The sequence below is a fragment of the Pelophylax lessonae genome, assembly GCF_965119305.1.
Source record: "Pelophylax lessonae genome assembly, chromosome: 4".
In the NCBI taxonomy this organism is placed as follows: domain Eukaryota; kingdom Metazoa; phylum Chordata; class Amphibia; order Anura; family Ranidae; genus Pelophylax; species Pelophylax lessonae.
The window spans coordinates 221,922,656-221,939,964 of NC_138771.1; the positions used below are offsets into that span (position 1 = coordinate 221,922,656).

The 17,309-nt window shown below is 47.6% G+C and overlaps 1 protein-coding gene across 1 annotated transcript in view; it reads left to right on the plus strand.

Annotated features, from left to right (window-relative positions):
• Nucleotides 1–17,309, plus strand: part of AASS (aminoadipate-semialdehyde synthase) — a 187,155-nt gene that overhangs the window by 129,625 nt on the left and 40,221 nt on the right. The window contains exons 19-20 of the mRNA XM_082256068.1: nucleotides 9,631–9,726; nucleotides 10,766–10,881. Coding sequence (XP_082112194.1) covers nucleotides 9,631–9,726; nucleotides 10,766–10,881 — 212 coding nt within the window. The remainder of the gene's footprint in view (nucleotides 1–9,630; nucleotides 9,727–10,765; nucleotides 10,882–17,309) is intronic.

A 17,309-nucleotide genomic window follows, 5' to 3' on the forward strand; every position in this document is an offset into this window, starting at 1 on the left:
CCTTGTGGGAATAACGGAAACTTGGTTCGACCCCTCACATGACTGGCTTGCCAATATCCAAGGGTATTCGGTGTACCTGAAGGACAGGGTAGGAAAAAGAGGGGGAGGGGTATGTCTCTATGTCAAGAACAATGTAAGGGTAATAGAGAGGAGTGATATTATGGAAGAGAGGAGTGATATTACGGAAGGGATGAGTATGGAGTTGGAATCCTTGTGGATAGAACTCCATAGGGAAGAAGAAAAGGGAAAAGTTATTGTGGGGGTTTGCTATAGGCCACCCAACCAAACGGAGGAGGTAGAGCTGGAATTTATATCACTGTTGGGTAAAGTGGCAAAACTGGGATCAGTCATCATATTGGGGGACTTGAATTATCCCAACATTGACTGGGAAGAGGGGACTACACACTCACAGAAGGCCCGTCTATTCACGGAAACCTTACAGGACAACTACATGTCACAGTTGGTGGATTCTTCTACTAGAGAAAATGCAGTCCTGCATCTATTGATCACTAATGACCCAGACATAATCTCGGAAGTAGGAGTCCAGGACAACCTGGGCTCTAGCGATCACAGGATGATCGCATTTAGCGTAAATAATAATATAACAAGGCAAGTGGGGAACATAAGAACCCTAAATTTCAGAAGGGCAAACTTTCCAAAATTGTGCTCATTGATGGAAAGGGTAAACTGGGACCAAACCCTGGGATCACTGACCACAGAGGAAAAATAGGAATGCTTTAGAAACATATTAAACAAATGCATCTTGCAGTGCATTCCTATGGGAAATAAATTTAGAAGAGACAAAGCCAAACCTGGCCGGCTAAACCGTAACGTTGAAAAACGTATTAGGGGGAAAAAAAATGGCCTTCAAGAAATATAAATCAGAGGGCACAGTATCGGCTTTCGAGCAATACAAGGAGGCAAATAAGAAAAGTAAATATGAAATCAAAATGGCTAAAATCAACTTTGAGAGACAAATAGCGGAGGATAGTAAAAAGAACCCATAGAAATTCTTTAAATATATCAACAGCAAAAAAGCTAGGGCAGAGCATATTGCACACATAATTAACGATGATGGGAGGATGGCTACAGAGGACACTGAAAAAGCAACCGTGCAGAACGCTTTTTTCTCGTCAGTCTTTACACAGGAAAAGGAGGGGTACACTGACCACGACTGTATGGTTAGTAGTAATACACAGGTCTTGCCGCTATGGCTAACAGAGGGTGAAATCAGGGAAAGGCTGGATAAAATCACCAGGCCCGGATGGCGTACATCCGAGAGTATTCAAAGAACTCAGTAAGATTATATCTAGACCACTGTTCCTGATCTTTGCTGACAGTATTATGACAGGAAATGTACCAGGGGATTAGAGGAAAGCGAACGTGATACCGATATTCAAAAAGGGCCAGAGGCATACCCCGGGAAATTATAGGACTGTCAGTCTGACATTGATAGTATGTAAACTTCTGGAGGGGATGATAAGGGACTATATCGTAGAGTTTACTAAAGACAACATCATCAGCAGTAATCAGCACGGGTTTACAAATGGGCGTTCTTGTAAAACCAATCTCTTAACATTCTACGCGGAGCTGAGCTGTGAGCTAGATAGGGGCAGACCAGTGGATGTGGTGTGCCTGGATTTCGCTAAGGCGTTTGATACAGTTCCCCACAAGTGCTTAATTTATAAAATAAGGTCTGCAGGTATCGACCGCAGGGTTTGCTCTTGGATACGGAACTGGCTAAAAGGGCGTGTCCAAAGGGTGGTAATAAACAGCGCATACTCAGACTGGTCTGAGGTGGTAAGCGGGGTCCCCCAAGGCTCAGTCCTTGGCCCAACCTTGTTCAATTTATTAATAAAAAGCATTGAGGATGGGATCAGTAGTTCGATATCAATTTTTGCAGATGACACAAAATTGGGCAGGGTAATAACTGCACAGCATGAAGCAGATATCCTACAGAATGACCTGGACAAAATAACAGAGTGGGCAACGACATGGCAAATGAGGTTTATTGTGGAGAAGTGTAAGGTTTTGCACTTGAGGACTAAAAACATAAAAGCACAATACACGTTAGGGGGGGATCCCTTGGGGGAATCAAAAATGGAGAAACATCTGGGAGTCTTGGTAGATGATAGACTAGGCAATTGCATGCAATGTCAAGTGGCAGCTTCCAAAGCCAGCAGAATATTAGCATGCATAAAGAAAGGGATGTATTCCAGAGATAAGACTATAATCCTTCTACTTTATAAAACTCTGGTCCGACCACATCTGGAATATTCTGTCCAGTTCTGGTCGCCAGTCCTCAGGAGGGATGTGTTGGAGCTGGAGAGAGTCCAGAGAAGGGCAACAAAACTAATCAGGGGATTGGAGGACCTTAATTATGAAGAGCATCTGCAATCGCTTGATTTATTCTCCCTGGAGAAGAGACGCCTGAGAGGGGACATGATAGCAATTTATAAAAATCTCAATGGTGATCTCGGAATAGAAACAGCTATTCAGTCGAAGGGATTGCATGAGGACTCGAGGGCATACAATGCGATTAGAGGAGAAGCGTTTTAACCTCAGGCAACGTGGGGGGTTCTTTACTGTTAGGGCTACAAGATTGTGGAATTCTCTACCACAAGAGGTGGTTTCTGCGGGAAGTATGGTGGCTTTCAAAAGACTCTTAGACGTACATCTCAAGGATCAGAACATTCAGGGGTATGTGAGATGATTACGGCCACACACACCTACACAGGTTGAACTGGATGGACTATTGTCTTTATTCAACCTCACCTACTATGTAACTATGTAAAAAAATGTAAACCCACGAAAGTCTATTTTTGGTGAGTCTCTATTGAAGCCTGTGGGGCACAAAATCTGGCCACATTGCACCAAAGCAGTACAGGACCCTTTTGCAAAATAGTGCTGTGCTAAGTTGCATTGATGCAAACAGGATCCATTGAAAATGTAAATTTGTGCTGTGGTAGAGATCTGAGAATGAACCGTATCATAGAAAGCAACCACCAAATTAACTACTATAGATTTGTTTGTTGCCTTTTTACTTTCAATAGTGAGTAGTACAATAACTCAACTCACCTGTTTTTAATAAAATATTAAAATCGGGTATTTCTTCATTTCAAACCAGATCGGCGATTTATTTGTCTGATTGTATAAATACAAATGTGTGTGTGTGTGTGTGTGTGTTCTAAAATAGCAAATTATTTTCTCTGTCGCTCATTGACAGATGCAGTCCTCTTGATTAATATCAAATTGGGTTATACTGCCCTCTACAGGAGTAGGACACTAGGCAGAAGGAAAACGTTCTGGCCACACCTTAGGGGCAGTCCCAGAGGGTATATCCTCTCTCTCTCTCTGCTACAGGATGTTAGTTTTTTTCTGTCTAGTCAGGAGTAAGGACCTAAGTTCCTTGCTGGGATCTTTGGTCCTGGCAAGATTTTTTTTAGAAAATTTCTTTTTTTTTAGGCAGCTTTTTTTCTCCAGTTGTTCCTGTGAGATCTTCAAGCAATTATGCTGGAGCTGGGCGACGGGCTGGATGTTAAGATCCAGTGGTCACCCCAGTCAGCCTACGAGCGCATGCAGGCCCTAGCTCCGCGCTGGGTCGGCCGCGACATAGTCCCACTGGACGGGGACTGGCTCTGCGAGTTAAACGTCTCGCCAGGACGCCGACGACCAGTTGGAAACTGAGTCGCGGCGTCCGTATTGGTCAACAGCCCCCCCCACTTCGGTGGAGAGGGGTTCTGTTAGGAGGGGGTGCCCGCCGGTTCCGGTATGGTGAGTAGTATGTTCCCCCTCTCCCCTGTCGGGTTTTGGGAATAGACACAGGCCTCCCTGTGGATGGTCGGACCCTTTTGATCCTGGGTCCCTCCTCTATCCTATAGCATGTGTCACAGATCTCCCTCTTGAGTGTGATTTGGTGAATAAGAGCCAGGAGGCTTGGTTTGGGAGCTGACTATCGGAAGTCACTGTATGAATGGGCACTGTAAAGGGACCATGACTGAAGTCAGGGGCTGGCATTACTGTTTAGGATGGCCATGTAAGAGGGTGATATGATCCTACCTTCTACATAAGATTGCAGTTGCCTGGACTACCGCCATCCGCCGCCGCCATCCTCCTGCAGGCCGCCATCCTCCCGCAGGCCGCACACCTCCCGCAGGTGCCTGCCTTCCGCAGGCCGCACGGTATAGCAGGCCGCTGCCATCTTTCCACAGGGGCCGCCATCTTGGTGTAGCCTCGTGTCTCCGGCATGGGGGCGGCCATTTTGGAGATGACCAGCTACCTCGAGGAGTAGCAGGGGAAGCGCCGGAAGGCGTGTAAAGGGGGCGGAGCCGCCTCCTTTACCCGGGAAAACGATCCAAAAGACTTCCTGTCTGTAAAGGACAGTGCTTAGAGCAGTTTGGTAGAAGCTTCTGTGCATCTGGTGGTGAGCCCTTGGGGTCTCTCTCTCTCTCTGTGGGGGTCCGAAGCAGGTAACACTGAGGGGCGCTGTTGCGCTGGGGGATTACAAAAAAAAAGTTTTTTTCTTTGCAATTTTTTTTTTTTTTAGTTTGATGGCAAGTGTCTTGGATTAATCATGGACTCTGCCACACATGTATCACCACCTGATCCCCTTGAGGTGGCCGCAGGACCCTCCAGTGCCCCACTTATGATTGATGCATTATCAGCAGTTTTGGAGTCTTTGGTATCCCGGGTGGAGGTGGCCTGTCAGGGACGGGGGGCAAGAAAGCGACCCCCGCCTATCCCTATTTCATCTGACACTTCAGATATGGATTCTGAGTTTGTCACTGCAGCTGCAGGTCCCTCTTCTGGGGCTGCTGTCTCGGGTATGGTCTCCTCAGACAGTGAGGAGGACGTTTCTGCCTCCGCCATAGCACAAGAAGAAGCGTTGGTGGACGCACTAGTTGTGTCTGTCCGGGAAACCTTAAGTCTTGAGGTTACACCGGCAGAGGTAGCTGATACTGAAATTCCTTTTGGTACTAGCAAGCCTACCAAAATGGCGAAGGTTTTTCCCTTGCCCAAATGTTTTGGTAATCTAATTAAAGAAGAATGGGGTCGTCCGAAACGAACCCCTGCTATTTCCAAACGCATTGCTAGGCGCTATCCGTTTGAGGAATCCCTCCTTAAAAAATGGACGGTACCACCATTGGTGGACTCACCGATTTCCAGACTAAATAAAGCCACTGTTATCCCGTTGGAGGACGCTCTGTCCGTTAGGGATCCGGTGGATCGTAAGGTGGAAGCGGAATCCCGCTCCATTTTTTCCCTGATAGGGTCAGCCTTTAGGCCAGTGGTTGCCATTGGTTTAGTTTCACAAACATTGAAAGAATGGACCAAATTGTTACGCCGTGACCTAGAGGGGAGAAGTATCCCCCCGGCAGTATCAGATTTGCTGGAGCAGATTATACAAGGACTACAGTTCATCTGTGACGCCGCCCTGGACGCCACTCCCTTGTTAGGGCGTGCATCGGTTTCAGCAGTGGTCCTCAGACGCGTGTTGTGGTTAAAGTGCTGGTCGGCGGATCAAGGTTCCAAAAAAGCTTTGACTAATCTCCCTTTTCAAGGGGATCGCCTGTTTGGGGCCACCTTGGATGAGATTATAAAGGATCTCACTGGGGGCAAGAGCACTTTTTTGCCACAGACTGCTAAGGGTAAAGGACCTCGTAACAGGCGAGGACCTTCCTTTTCCGCTCATAAAAAGTTTGTTCGTTCCGCTGGAGCGGGCGATAAGGAGAAGCCCTCCAAAGCCCCTTCAGGGGGTTTCTAAGGGCGCTGGTCGGGTAAACAAAAGTCCGGCTCAGCCAAACCTGAAGATAAGACCAATACAGCCTGAAGGTGCGCCCCCACCCATCTCTGGGGTGGGGGGACGTCTTCACCGGTTTCCGGATCCATGGCTTTCCAGAATCCCGGACAAAGGGGTTCGCGAGGTCATACGGTCGGGATACAAGATCGAGTTTCGATCACTTCTACCGGTGCGATTCTTCCCTTCCAACATTCGACTATCCCCGGATCGCTTAAAAGCTTTGCGGGGGGCAGTAATGGACTTGATGCAACAAGGAGTGGTAGTTCCCGCTCCTTGAGCAGAGGAGGGGTTCTATTCGAACCTATTCACAATACCCAGAAAGGAGGGCAAGGTGCGTCCAATTCTGGACTTAAGAGCACTCAATTATTTTTTCCGGGTACAAGAATTCAAGATGGAGTCCATCTGAACAGGGGTGGCCTCCCTGCGTCAGGGGGATTTCCTGGCGTCCAGAGACAGCAAGGATGCCTAATTTCAGATCCCCATCTTCGCAGGACATCAGCGTTTTCTTCACTTTTCCCAAAGATCATTCCTAGTTCCCACCAGGAGATTGAACTATCTGGGCCTAACTTTGGAGACATCCTTGGCAAGGGTGTGTCTCCTTACGGAGAAGCTCCGGAAGATTCAGTGAACGATTCGGATGTTGCTGTCTGTCAACTGGCCTTCCCTTCGGACTTGCATGAGGATCCTGGGACTGATGGTGGCCTCCTTAGAGGCAGTACTGTATGCCCAGTCTCATACCCGAATTCTCCAAAAGGAGATTCTTTTCAAATGGAATCTGAATCCCGATTCTCTGGACAATCGGATCCGGTTGAGCGAGCGGACCAGGGAGTCTCTGGTCTGGTGGCTTCGGTCTCCGATGCTCAGCCAGGGGAAGTAATTTCTTCCGATAGAATCCAGGTCACCGATAAATGTATTGGAACTGAGAGCGATCAGACTTTGTCTGATTTACTGGACCGAGCAACGCCAGGGCAGCCCGGTTCGGATCCAGTCGGACAATGCCACGGCCGTGGCTTATGTCAATCACCAAGGGGGCACCTAGAGTGTCCTGGCGGCCATCGAAGTGGCCAGCATTCTTCGTTGGGCGGAACGGTTTGTTCCGGCTCTCTCCGCGGTATTCACTCCGGGGGTGGAAGATCGGCAGGCAGATTATCTCAGCCGTCAGATTCTGGATCAAGGGAAATGGCCTCTTCATCCAGAGGTATTTCACCAGCTGTGCCTTCATTGGGGCACCCCGGAGGTGGATCTGTTGGCAGCTCGGCTCAACAGGGAGGTGCGGAGGTTTGTAGCCCGCTCCCGAGATCCTCGAGCGGACGCAGCAGACGCGCTGGTCGCCCCGTGGGGACAGTATCAGCTACTGTATGTCTTCCCTCCTCTCAAGTTGCTGCCAAAACTTCTTCGCAGGATAGAGGTGGAGGGAATTCCAGTTATCCTGGTAGTTCCGGACTGGCCTCGTCGACCCGGGTACGCCGACTTGGTCAGGCTGGTCGCGGACGCTCCTTGGAGACTTCCTCTCAGGGAGGATCTGCGGTCTCGGGGACCGATCTTCCATCCTGCTTTACAATCGCTGGCTTTAACGGCCTGGCTATTGAGACTCAGGTGCTGAAGGACAAGGGATTGTCAACTTCAGTTATTCCTACTTTAAAGCAAGGAAAGCGACTTCCAGAAAAGTCTATCATCGCACATGGAAGTCTTATATTGCGTGGTGTGAATCCCTTGGATTTCCTCCACGTGCCTATTCGGTGACCCGAATCTTTGCTTTTCTGCAACAGGGGGTTGAGCAGAAGCTGGCCTTAAGTACCGTCAAGGGTCAGGTTTCAGCGTTAGCAATTTTCTTTCAGAAACCTTTGGCTACCCATTCCTTGGTGCGGAATTTCATCCAGGGGGCGCGGCACCTGGCTCCGCCAGCGCGCCCGCCCTTACCGCCCTGGGATCTTAATTTGGTGTTGTCGGTTCTTCAGAAACCTCCCTTTGAAAATATCCGGGAGATTCCCTTGCTTACGTTATCCCAAAAGGTGGCCTTCTTGGTGGCCATTACTTCTGCACGCAGGGTGTCAGAACTGGCCGCATTATCCTGTCGTTCCCCATATCTGGTGGTTCATAGGGATAAGGTGGTTCTTCGTCCGAATCCATCCTTCCTTCCTAAGGTGGTTTCAGATTTCCATCTGAATGAAGATATTGTGCTACCTTCCTTGTGTCCTAAGCCCAGTCATCCTCGGGAGTTTGCGTTACATTCCTTGGATGTGGTTTGGGCAATCAGGGTATACTTGAAAACTACGGACTCGTTTCGTAAAACGGATTCACTTTTTGTGATCACGGATGGCCCCAAAAAGGGGTTGCCTGCATCTGCCGCGACTATCTCCAGATGGATCAGACAGACGGTGGTACAGGCTTATTCTATTAAGGGTCGGAATCCTCCGTTCCCTGTTAAGGCGCACTCCACTCAGGCGCTTAGTGCTTCCTGGGCCTTCCGCCATCAGGCGTCAGTGGTCCAGGTTTGCAAGGCGGCTACCTGGTCGTCGGTTCATACCTTTACAAAATTTTATAAAGTTGATGTGTTGGCATGGGCAAGGTTTTGCAGGCCGCAATTTGAGGAGACCGTTGGTCTACCTCGAGGGTTTTTTTCTTTTGGGTTTTCAGTTGAGTCTCATCCTTTGGTTTGATGAGCCTTTACGACTTCTAGTCGGCACCGGTTGGGCCTTCTGGATTTAAATTTTGATTTCTGTTATCCCACCCCTCATTTGTGGCACTGCTTTGGGACGTCCCAATTTGATATTAATCAAAAGGACTGCGTCTGTCAATGAGCGACAGAGAAAAATGGATTTTTGTAAAATCTTACCGTAAAATCCTTTTCTCTTAAGCTCATTGACAGACGCAGTACCCGCCCCTCTACTTTTGAGTTGGGTTGGGTTAAATTCTCTGACACTGCTTTGTGACATAACTAACATCCTGTAGCAGAGAGAGAGAGGATATACCCTCTGGGACTGCCCCTAAGGTGTGGCCAGAACGTTTTCCTTCTGCCTAGTGTCCTACTCCTGTAGAGGGCAGTATAACCCAATTTGATATTAATCAAGAGGACTGCGTCTGTCAATGAGCTTAAGAGAAAAGGATTTTACGGTAAGATTTTACAAAAATACATTTATTCACAATTTAGAAACATGATCACAATATGGGAAAAACCTACCGCCAACACATTCCTATTTAAGAATACCTGAATTTATTATTTTACTGCAAACTGTTATAACCTGTGCTAATTAGGCATGTCCATCTACATTACTGTATTTTTATACTGTATAACTTGACATGTTGGAGGGGTTGCTTTACTAAAGCAGTTTAGTTAAGTGAGCCCTTCTGTGTTACGATCATATGCAGGGGAATTAAGATATTCTGCAAGTGATAAATGCATGTCTGCAGTTTTTGCAGGTACTGTACAAGTTATTAATTTACTTCACAGTTTGATCTGAATGATGGGTATTGTTTTTATTAAAATATAAATTTTAGTGATATAAACTTGTAGGAAAATGGAGACTAACCCAGGTCATAGAACCTACAATCCATTGGCATTACTGATTAGTGGACAGTAGCTCTACAGCTGCAGTGGAACCACATTTCCGCATGCGTTCGTTTTCATGGCTAGTCTTGTAAACAATTTCTGTAGCAGGTATATTTGGCGGATGTTGGACTGGGGCAAAACCTATACATGCCTCAGTTGTCAGGGTCTAGTAATGCACATGCTGACAGTGAAGTAATATGGCTAATCCCTTGCAAAAAGTTGTGCTTTCTAAATGTTTGCTGATGAGGTTACTTCAAGGTCTTATTCACTGTTTCCACAGGGATTTTCTAAAGCAATGAGTGGCTTCGTGAAGTTAGGACTAATAAATGGAGATCCCTGTCCGTTGCTAGCTGTGGATGCTCCAGTAGTAAGCTGGGTGAGTAAAAATTCTTATTACACTTTATATGTTTCTGCACCTGCAAGTGGACATATTTTATATGTTAAAGCTGATGTTTAGCTAAAAAAACAAAATTCTCTACAGCTTTAGTGATACTTACCTGTAATGTATGTCCCACATTGTGCTGGCTGCTGAATCCTGTAGAAATCTTCTGTCTCAGAACTTTCAGCGCTGCGGGGGGTTGACAGCTTTCGGTCTTCAAGCAGAATAGCAGTGAAGATGGTACAATGGCGAGCTGCCCCCTCCATTGAAAAAAGTTCTTTCATTGTTTACTCTGCATGTAACACAATATCTAAATGAGAGAGATGCAGGTGAGTGACCTAATCCTCTCCGTCATTCAGAGAGTAAACAATGAAAGAACTTTTCTCAGTGGAGGAGGGGGGGCGTTTTCCCCATTTTGGCCATCCTCCTTGCTGTTCCGCCCAAAAACCCCAAGCTATTGTCCACAACATCACTGAAAGTTCAGAGACGAGAAGACCAGGCACCTTGCAGAGAACATTTTCTTCAGGATCTCACGGCCTGCACAATGTGGGACATTCCCATCTTGTGCTGTGATACATTGTGACAAAATTTTACATTTAATTCTCTGCCCTCTGCATTTCTTATCTCATGTTCATAATAATAGGAGGTGTCAAAACCTTAAATTCTGATTTAAGAGATAATGCTTTTTAGCATGAGGTAACAATGAATAATGAAAAACTGCTTTTTTACATTTTACGGAAAGGTGTTCTGTGAATTTAAATAACTATTTGTTTTTGGTGTTTTTAATGCACAGTAAGATCACAGATGATAGGGCTTGTTTATATTGAAAATGAACATATGCACACCAACCATTAACATTTTACTTGTTTATAATAGTTAGACCGCTAGAGCTAGCTTTGATACGTTGCCAAGGGAAATAGTTCTGTTTCTTTATTCCTGCATTTATTACTTTTTGATACATCGACCTAGTGTCATTTCTAAAAGATCTACACTTTGTAACCTTCTCTGCGTTGCTTTACCCATTTATGACATGCAGAGAGAGCTCATCTGCCACCTGCTGAAGCTGCCACCCTCCACTAGTGCTGGCCACATCAAGGAAATGGTGTACGAAAAGATCGGAAGGGATGACAGCAACCTGGAAGCCATTGAGTGGTGAGGGCAGCATTTTATTATTCATATTTACCCTGCCTATTATTAGAATAGCGAAAATCTCTTTAAAGCCAATTGTATGTTCCTTTTCTTTTCTTAAAGTTGAAGCATGGGCAATATTTTTGTAAAAATAAGTACCCTCCAATGAAGTGTGCCCCTGTTTGCCCCAAACATCGAACGCTGAGATCTTTAGCCTCAGGAGATGGCTCGTTCAGCGCCTTCTCCATTAAAAAGCCTTGCATTCTTTTGACTGTATACAATTTGTTCTGTGAATGTAGGAGGTGTGGATGAATTTCCCTGCCTTTACACAGATATATCTCAACAAACAGCCTTGAACAGGAAAAAGTTTGCTCCCCTAACAAAAATTTTGCGGAAAAACAAAATCCCTATGAAACTACTGGTGACCTGGAATGGGGAAAAAAAAAATCCACATCTACCGCATGGAAAAAGGGCTGCATATCTTTAGACAATGGCAACTAATTCCCGCCGAGGACATAACTCAACCAGCGCCTCCAACTCGCATGGAACCGGAATGGTCCCAAACCTAGTGTAACCTTGTCACTGTAATCTCCGCCGACTCCTAGATCAACCCTGAGATTCCTCACGGAAGACACGGAATCACCCCTGTTGTTCTCCCAAATACTTCACGCTTCCAGAGGCCTATGTCCTAGGTCCCTTGGGTGCCCTCACCCTCAAGTGGATACTCACACTTGTTATAGACCCTCATTTAAAACAGCAGCCTATGCTGCCCATTTTACCTGCCTTTTTAACAGGTTGTTTCTTAGTTTTGTCCTTCCTATATCCCACCCCACCTTTCCCAAGTTACCCTACCAAGCCTCAATCCTGTTGGCCAGACATCTTCTTTCTCAAGTCTTCAAATTGTAACAACAACCATCAATCAACACCTATCTGGAACAGCAGGACCAGACACTACATCACCCTTTTACTTCTCACTGGGTCTTTAAATAGACACCTGGTTGGCCCTAGACCTTCATACCTATGGATCATGAAAGATGATAGCCCTCATATGACTACCAAAGTGTACCTCCATCGCTACCCATGCCTATGAAGTTTATCTTACTTAATGTCAAGAGTCTTAATAGCCCATTTAAAAGGTCTACATTCACGAAAGAAGCCAAATCCCTCAAAGGGGATGTTCTGTTCGCCCAAGAGACGCACTTCATGGCCTCCAAATGCCCTAGATTTCAAATTAAGCCCTTGATTCGAATTTAAGCACTATTCCCAAGTATTCATGGCTAATGGCCCAAAGAAAACCTGCGGCACTCTGATTGCCATCATTTCGCCACATCTCTAATATCAAGGATCCACAAGGACGCTTTCTCATCCTGATATGCAAACATAACCATTGAACATATATCTTGGTGAATCTATACGCCCCAAACATGAAGCAAAGGAAATTCCTAACCTCTCTTCTGACCCAAGCAGTACGGCAAGGCACCCTTATCATAGGAGGGGACTTTAACTCAATATCAGATCAATTTCTAGACTCTTCCTCAGACAGGAAAAAACCCACCCAAGCTATTCTTCCACTATTGCATAAATTTGACCTCTCTGACATCTGGAGAAGCCAAAATGGCACAGAAAAGGACTTCACGTTCTTATCAGCAACCCATGGCTCCTACTCAAGGATTGACTTCTTATCTTAAGGATAAAAGGGCTTTGCTCAGATGTTGGTGTAATTTCCTGGTCTGGTATCCTTTTGAAATTGACGACTCGCATAGCAACTCTCCACCCATTTGGAGACTCAACACGTCTTTGGAGGACCAGAACCTATACCCAACATCTAGTACAATCACATGGTTTATTTTATGAAACTAATAGACCTGAAACAAATTGTTTCGCTTTATGGAACACCTGCAAAGCCTTTATGCGTGGTATCTTGCTCAAAATGGCATCTTGTGTCAAAAACCAGTGGATGCGGTACTCCATTCCATAGGGGAATATGAAAAATTGAATAAAACTAACCCCAGCATCCAAACCACTCAAATACTATCTGCTACTAGACAGAAGTTAAGAAGCCTACTCCTGTATAAATACGAGAATCACCTAAAATATCTTAAAGCAGATACTTATAGCCTAAACAACAAAGCAGGAGCCTGGCTAGCCAACGGAGTCAAAACACGCCAACTAAGACATATAATCTCCCATATTAAACACCCTAAATCCCAAACGGGATTAACGAATCCAGGCGACATAGCTAATGCTTTCTGGGTATATTACCAATCGCTGTATGACCTAAAATCAGACCCCACAACCTACCCCTACTGCCATTGACGCCTTCCTTCAAGGAAATTATCTCCCCAAACTCTCACTTGAACAATTGCCTTCTATATCAGTTATTCACACTTCAAGAATTGTGTTTAACCATTGGAAAAACTACTGTCCCACAAATCCCCCGTAGCGGATAGATTTTCCAACGAATATTACAAAAGATGTCTATGCATATTGCTCCGCATCCGCTATCCGTTTCCAACCTTGCTGTCTCCTCTGTTTTTTTGCCACCAGAAATGCTTAGAGCTCTGATTGTAACACCCAAAACCTAACAAAGATCTTGATGTGGTTACAAATTACCGACCTATATTCCTACTAAACACAGATGTAAAAATACTGGCCAAACTTCTGGCAATGCAACTACAAAAGTTTCTCCCTACTCTCATCCATCCAAACCAGGTAGGCTTCATCCCTAGCCGACAAGCACCAGACGGAACCAGACACATTCAATCGGATGATCGAGGAACGCATACATGCTACAAGATGTGCACCGAGTCGCATCTCCACACTCGCCTGCATCATACCCACTAATCTAATGGGGATTGGGAATTTAACTCTGTCCGATTAGCCACTTACTATCTTCTTTTTCTATTGTTCATTGACGGACGCAGTTCTCTGATTCATATCAGTAGGGTTATACTGCCCCCTACAGGAGTAGGACAGTAGGCAGAAATAAGTTCTGGCTACGCCTATGGGCAGTCCTGGAGGGTACACCCTCTCTCTTCCTGCATAGGATGTCCGTTTTAATCTGCCTAGTAAGGAGTAAGGACCTAGTTCCTTGCTGGGATCTTTGGTCCTGGCATAAAAGTATTTTTTTATGTAGCTTTTTTTTTTTAGCTGGCCCTTTTTCTCCTGAATTTATTTCGGTGAGATCTTCAATCAAATATGCCGGACTGGATCTCTATATCCAGTGGTCACCCTAGTCTGGCCAGCGAGCGTGTGCAGGCCTTAGCACCGCGATGGGTCAACTGCGACATAGTCCCACTGGACGGGGACTGGCCCCGCGAGTTAAACGTCTCGCCAAGAAGCACACGACAGGGTCTAGGCTTATGTCGCAGCGTTCCTATTTGGCCGACAGCCCCCCCCCCACTTTGGTGGTGTGGGGTCCTGTCAGGAGATGGCGTCCGTCTGTGTTCCTGGTATGGTAAGTAAACGGCCCCCCCCCCCCACCCTTCCCTGGTGGATTTTGGGGTGGAAGCAGGCCCCTCCCTGGGATGGTCGGACCCTCACACTCCTGGGTTTCCCTCTGTCCTGTTGTGACCCCCCCCTCCTCCTCCTCCTCCCTCTCCCCCTTCCAACGCGGGGGACTGTTTGGGGCTACCTGAGGCTGGGACCTAGTGTGCAGGCCGCATGGGGGGCCGGGGAGTGCGGCACTCAATTGATTGTGCGGGGGAGCCTCGGTTGGTTTCTCCAAGGCTGGATGGTGTAGGAGGGCTGGCGGGGGATCTCCCTGTGGGGTCCTGTTGCCGCCATTTTGTTGTAGCCTCGTTTGCTTCTATGATTGTGGCCATCATGGTACACCTGTTTTCGGCCATTTTGCTGTGGATTTTTTTCTATGAAGGCCGGTGGGAGTGCCTGGAGGTGTTCTTTTGGTGGAGGAGCCCCTCCTTTCATCCCGGATAGCTTCCTGGCTCACTTAATTTCTCTGAGCCACCGCTAAGACCCTCCTAATCAGATTGCTTCCTGGGCACAGTGAGTTACTGAGGGTAGTCTCTCCCTCTCTGTGGGGGTTAATTAGCACGTGCCTGACCTCCGGGGAGTGCTGTGGGGCCGCTTTTTTTTTTTTTTTTTTCATTTTTTGCAAATTTTTCTGGCGAGTTCCTCAGGTTCCGTATGGACAATGCAGGCCATGTGTCCCCACCTGACCCCCTTACGGAGGCCGCAGGGCCTTCCAGATCTCCACTATCCATCACTGCATTTTTGGCAGTTCGGGAAGCATTTGGGCCTGGGTAGAGGTGGGAGGTGTGCTGAAACGTTTCTCCACCTACCCCTGCCTCATCTGATGTCTCGGATTCTGAGTCTGACTCAGCCACCGCAGACGTGGGCCTCCTTGCCGGATCTGGTACCTCACGCTCTGTCTCCTCGGATAATAAAGACGACATTTATGCCTCCCCTGCCGCGCATGATGCAGGAGCTGGTGGATGCACTGGTCGTTTCGGTGCGTGACACCATACAATTTGAAGGACACAGCAGCAGCTGCGCCTGGGGTGCAGGTAGCATCTGGCACTCACATGCCATCCGGAGCAGCTTATTTTGCTAGCATTCTCATGTAGGATGGGACTGTCTGAGACGTTCCCTTGGGGTGTCTAAGCGGCTGCTGGATGTTATCCTTTTGAGGAGTCTCTGGTACAGTGGACTGGTCCGCCTATGGTGGCGTACGGTCTCAATGCTGAATAGGACTATCGTTGCTCCGGTGGAGGAATCCCCGTCCTTAATGGACTTTGGGGATAGGATGGCACGGGCTGTGGCCTGCGATCTGTACTCGGGATCTGCACTGGGAACAGTGTTCATGATTGCCCTTGCCGCGCAGATTCTGCCTGATGGGCGGAGTTCTGACGCCGTGACCTGGTGAGGGGCAAGTCCCTCCTGCCCTGGGGGAGCTGTTGGACAAGCTGGCGCAGGGGCAATTTGTTTGCGATGCCGCGCTGGACACGGCTCCTTTTTATTGCGTCACCTGTCGGTTTTCGGCGGTGGTTATCCGCCGTATACTTGGCTGAAGTGTTGGTCTGCGGATCAAACTTCTAAGAAGGCCTTAACGGATCTCCCCTTTCAGGGGGATCGCCTGTTTGGCTCTGCCCTGGATGACATTATGCAAGGGTCTCACAGGGGGAAGAGTGCTTTTCTTCCACAGCCTAACAAAGGTAAGGGACTTCATCGCGGACGGGGTCCCTCCCTTTCAGCTCACAACAGTTTCTTCGTCCCTCGGGGACATTCAATGTGGCGAAGTCCTTCAAGACTTCCTCTGGTGGTTCCCTAGTCTGGCTAACAAGAGATCGGTCTTTTCCAGACCTGCGGACAAGGCCTTCTCAGCCTAAAGGTGCGTCCTCACCCATCTATGGGGTGGGGGGGTCGTCCTTGCCCTTTCTCGGACCTACAGCTGGCCCGGATCCCAGGTGGCTGGGTTCAGGAGGTTATGCGGTCCAGTTGCAAGATCGAGTTTGGATCCGTTTTTTTTCTGGTGGGGTTTTTCCTTCCAATGTATGGCTGTCCCCGGATCGCTTGCAGATGCTCTGTGGGGCAGTTCAGTCTCTGGTTCAACAAGCTGGACCTTCTGGCCCTTTGATGGTTCAGTGCAGGTCAAAACTTCAAGGCCGTATCAGTTCGCACGATGGTGGGTTCCCTACATCAAGGGTTTTTCTGGTCTCCATAGACATCAAGATGCCTTCCTTCACATCCCGTTGTGTTCAGGACACCAACGGGTTCTCCGTTTTTTGCAGTGGGGAAGGATCTCTATCGGTTTGTGGCGTTACCCCTTGGTCTCACTTCTGCTACTCAGGTCTTCACCAAGGTGTTGGCTCCGGTCCTGGCGCTGTTGCGGCAGCGGGGGGTATCAGTCCTGGATTTCCTGGGCGATCTGCTTCTCCGTGTGGAGTCCCCTACAGTGCTGACAAACAAATTTGGAAGTCCCCATGAGAACTCCGGGGGAGTTCAGGTGGGTTCTGAACCTTCAGAAGTAATCCCTGGTCCCTTCCGTGAGACTGGACTATCTGGGCCTGATTTTGGACTTGTCCAAAACTTCAGTCTGCAGTTCAACTGTTACTGTCCAGCACATGGGTCTTCCTTTCGGGCCTGCATGCGAGTTCTGGGACTGATTGTGTCGTCTTTCAAAACGGTCCTTTTCGCTCAATCCCTCTCGTGGATCCCCCAGAAGGCAATCCTTCTCGAATGGGACTAGAATCCAACTCTCTGGACTTTCCGATCTGGCTGAGCCGGGTGAACAGGTAGTCTTGATCTGGAATCCTTCCTCCCCTTTTTACTGGACGATTGTCACCGTGGTTACAAGTCTATCCGGGTGGGGAGGAGTCCTCGGCAGGTTCTCTGCTTCGGGAGTATGGTCCCTGGAGGATCCAGGTTACCGATCAATGTCCTGGAGCTGAGAGCGATCCGGCTTTGCCTAGTTCACTGGATCCGGCAGTTCT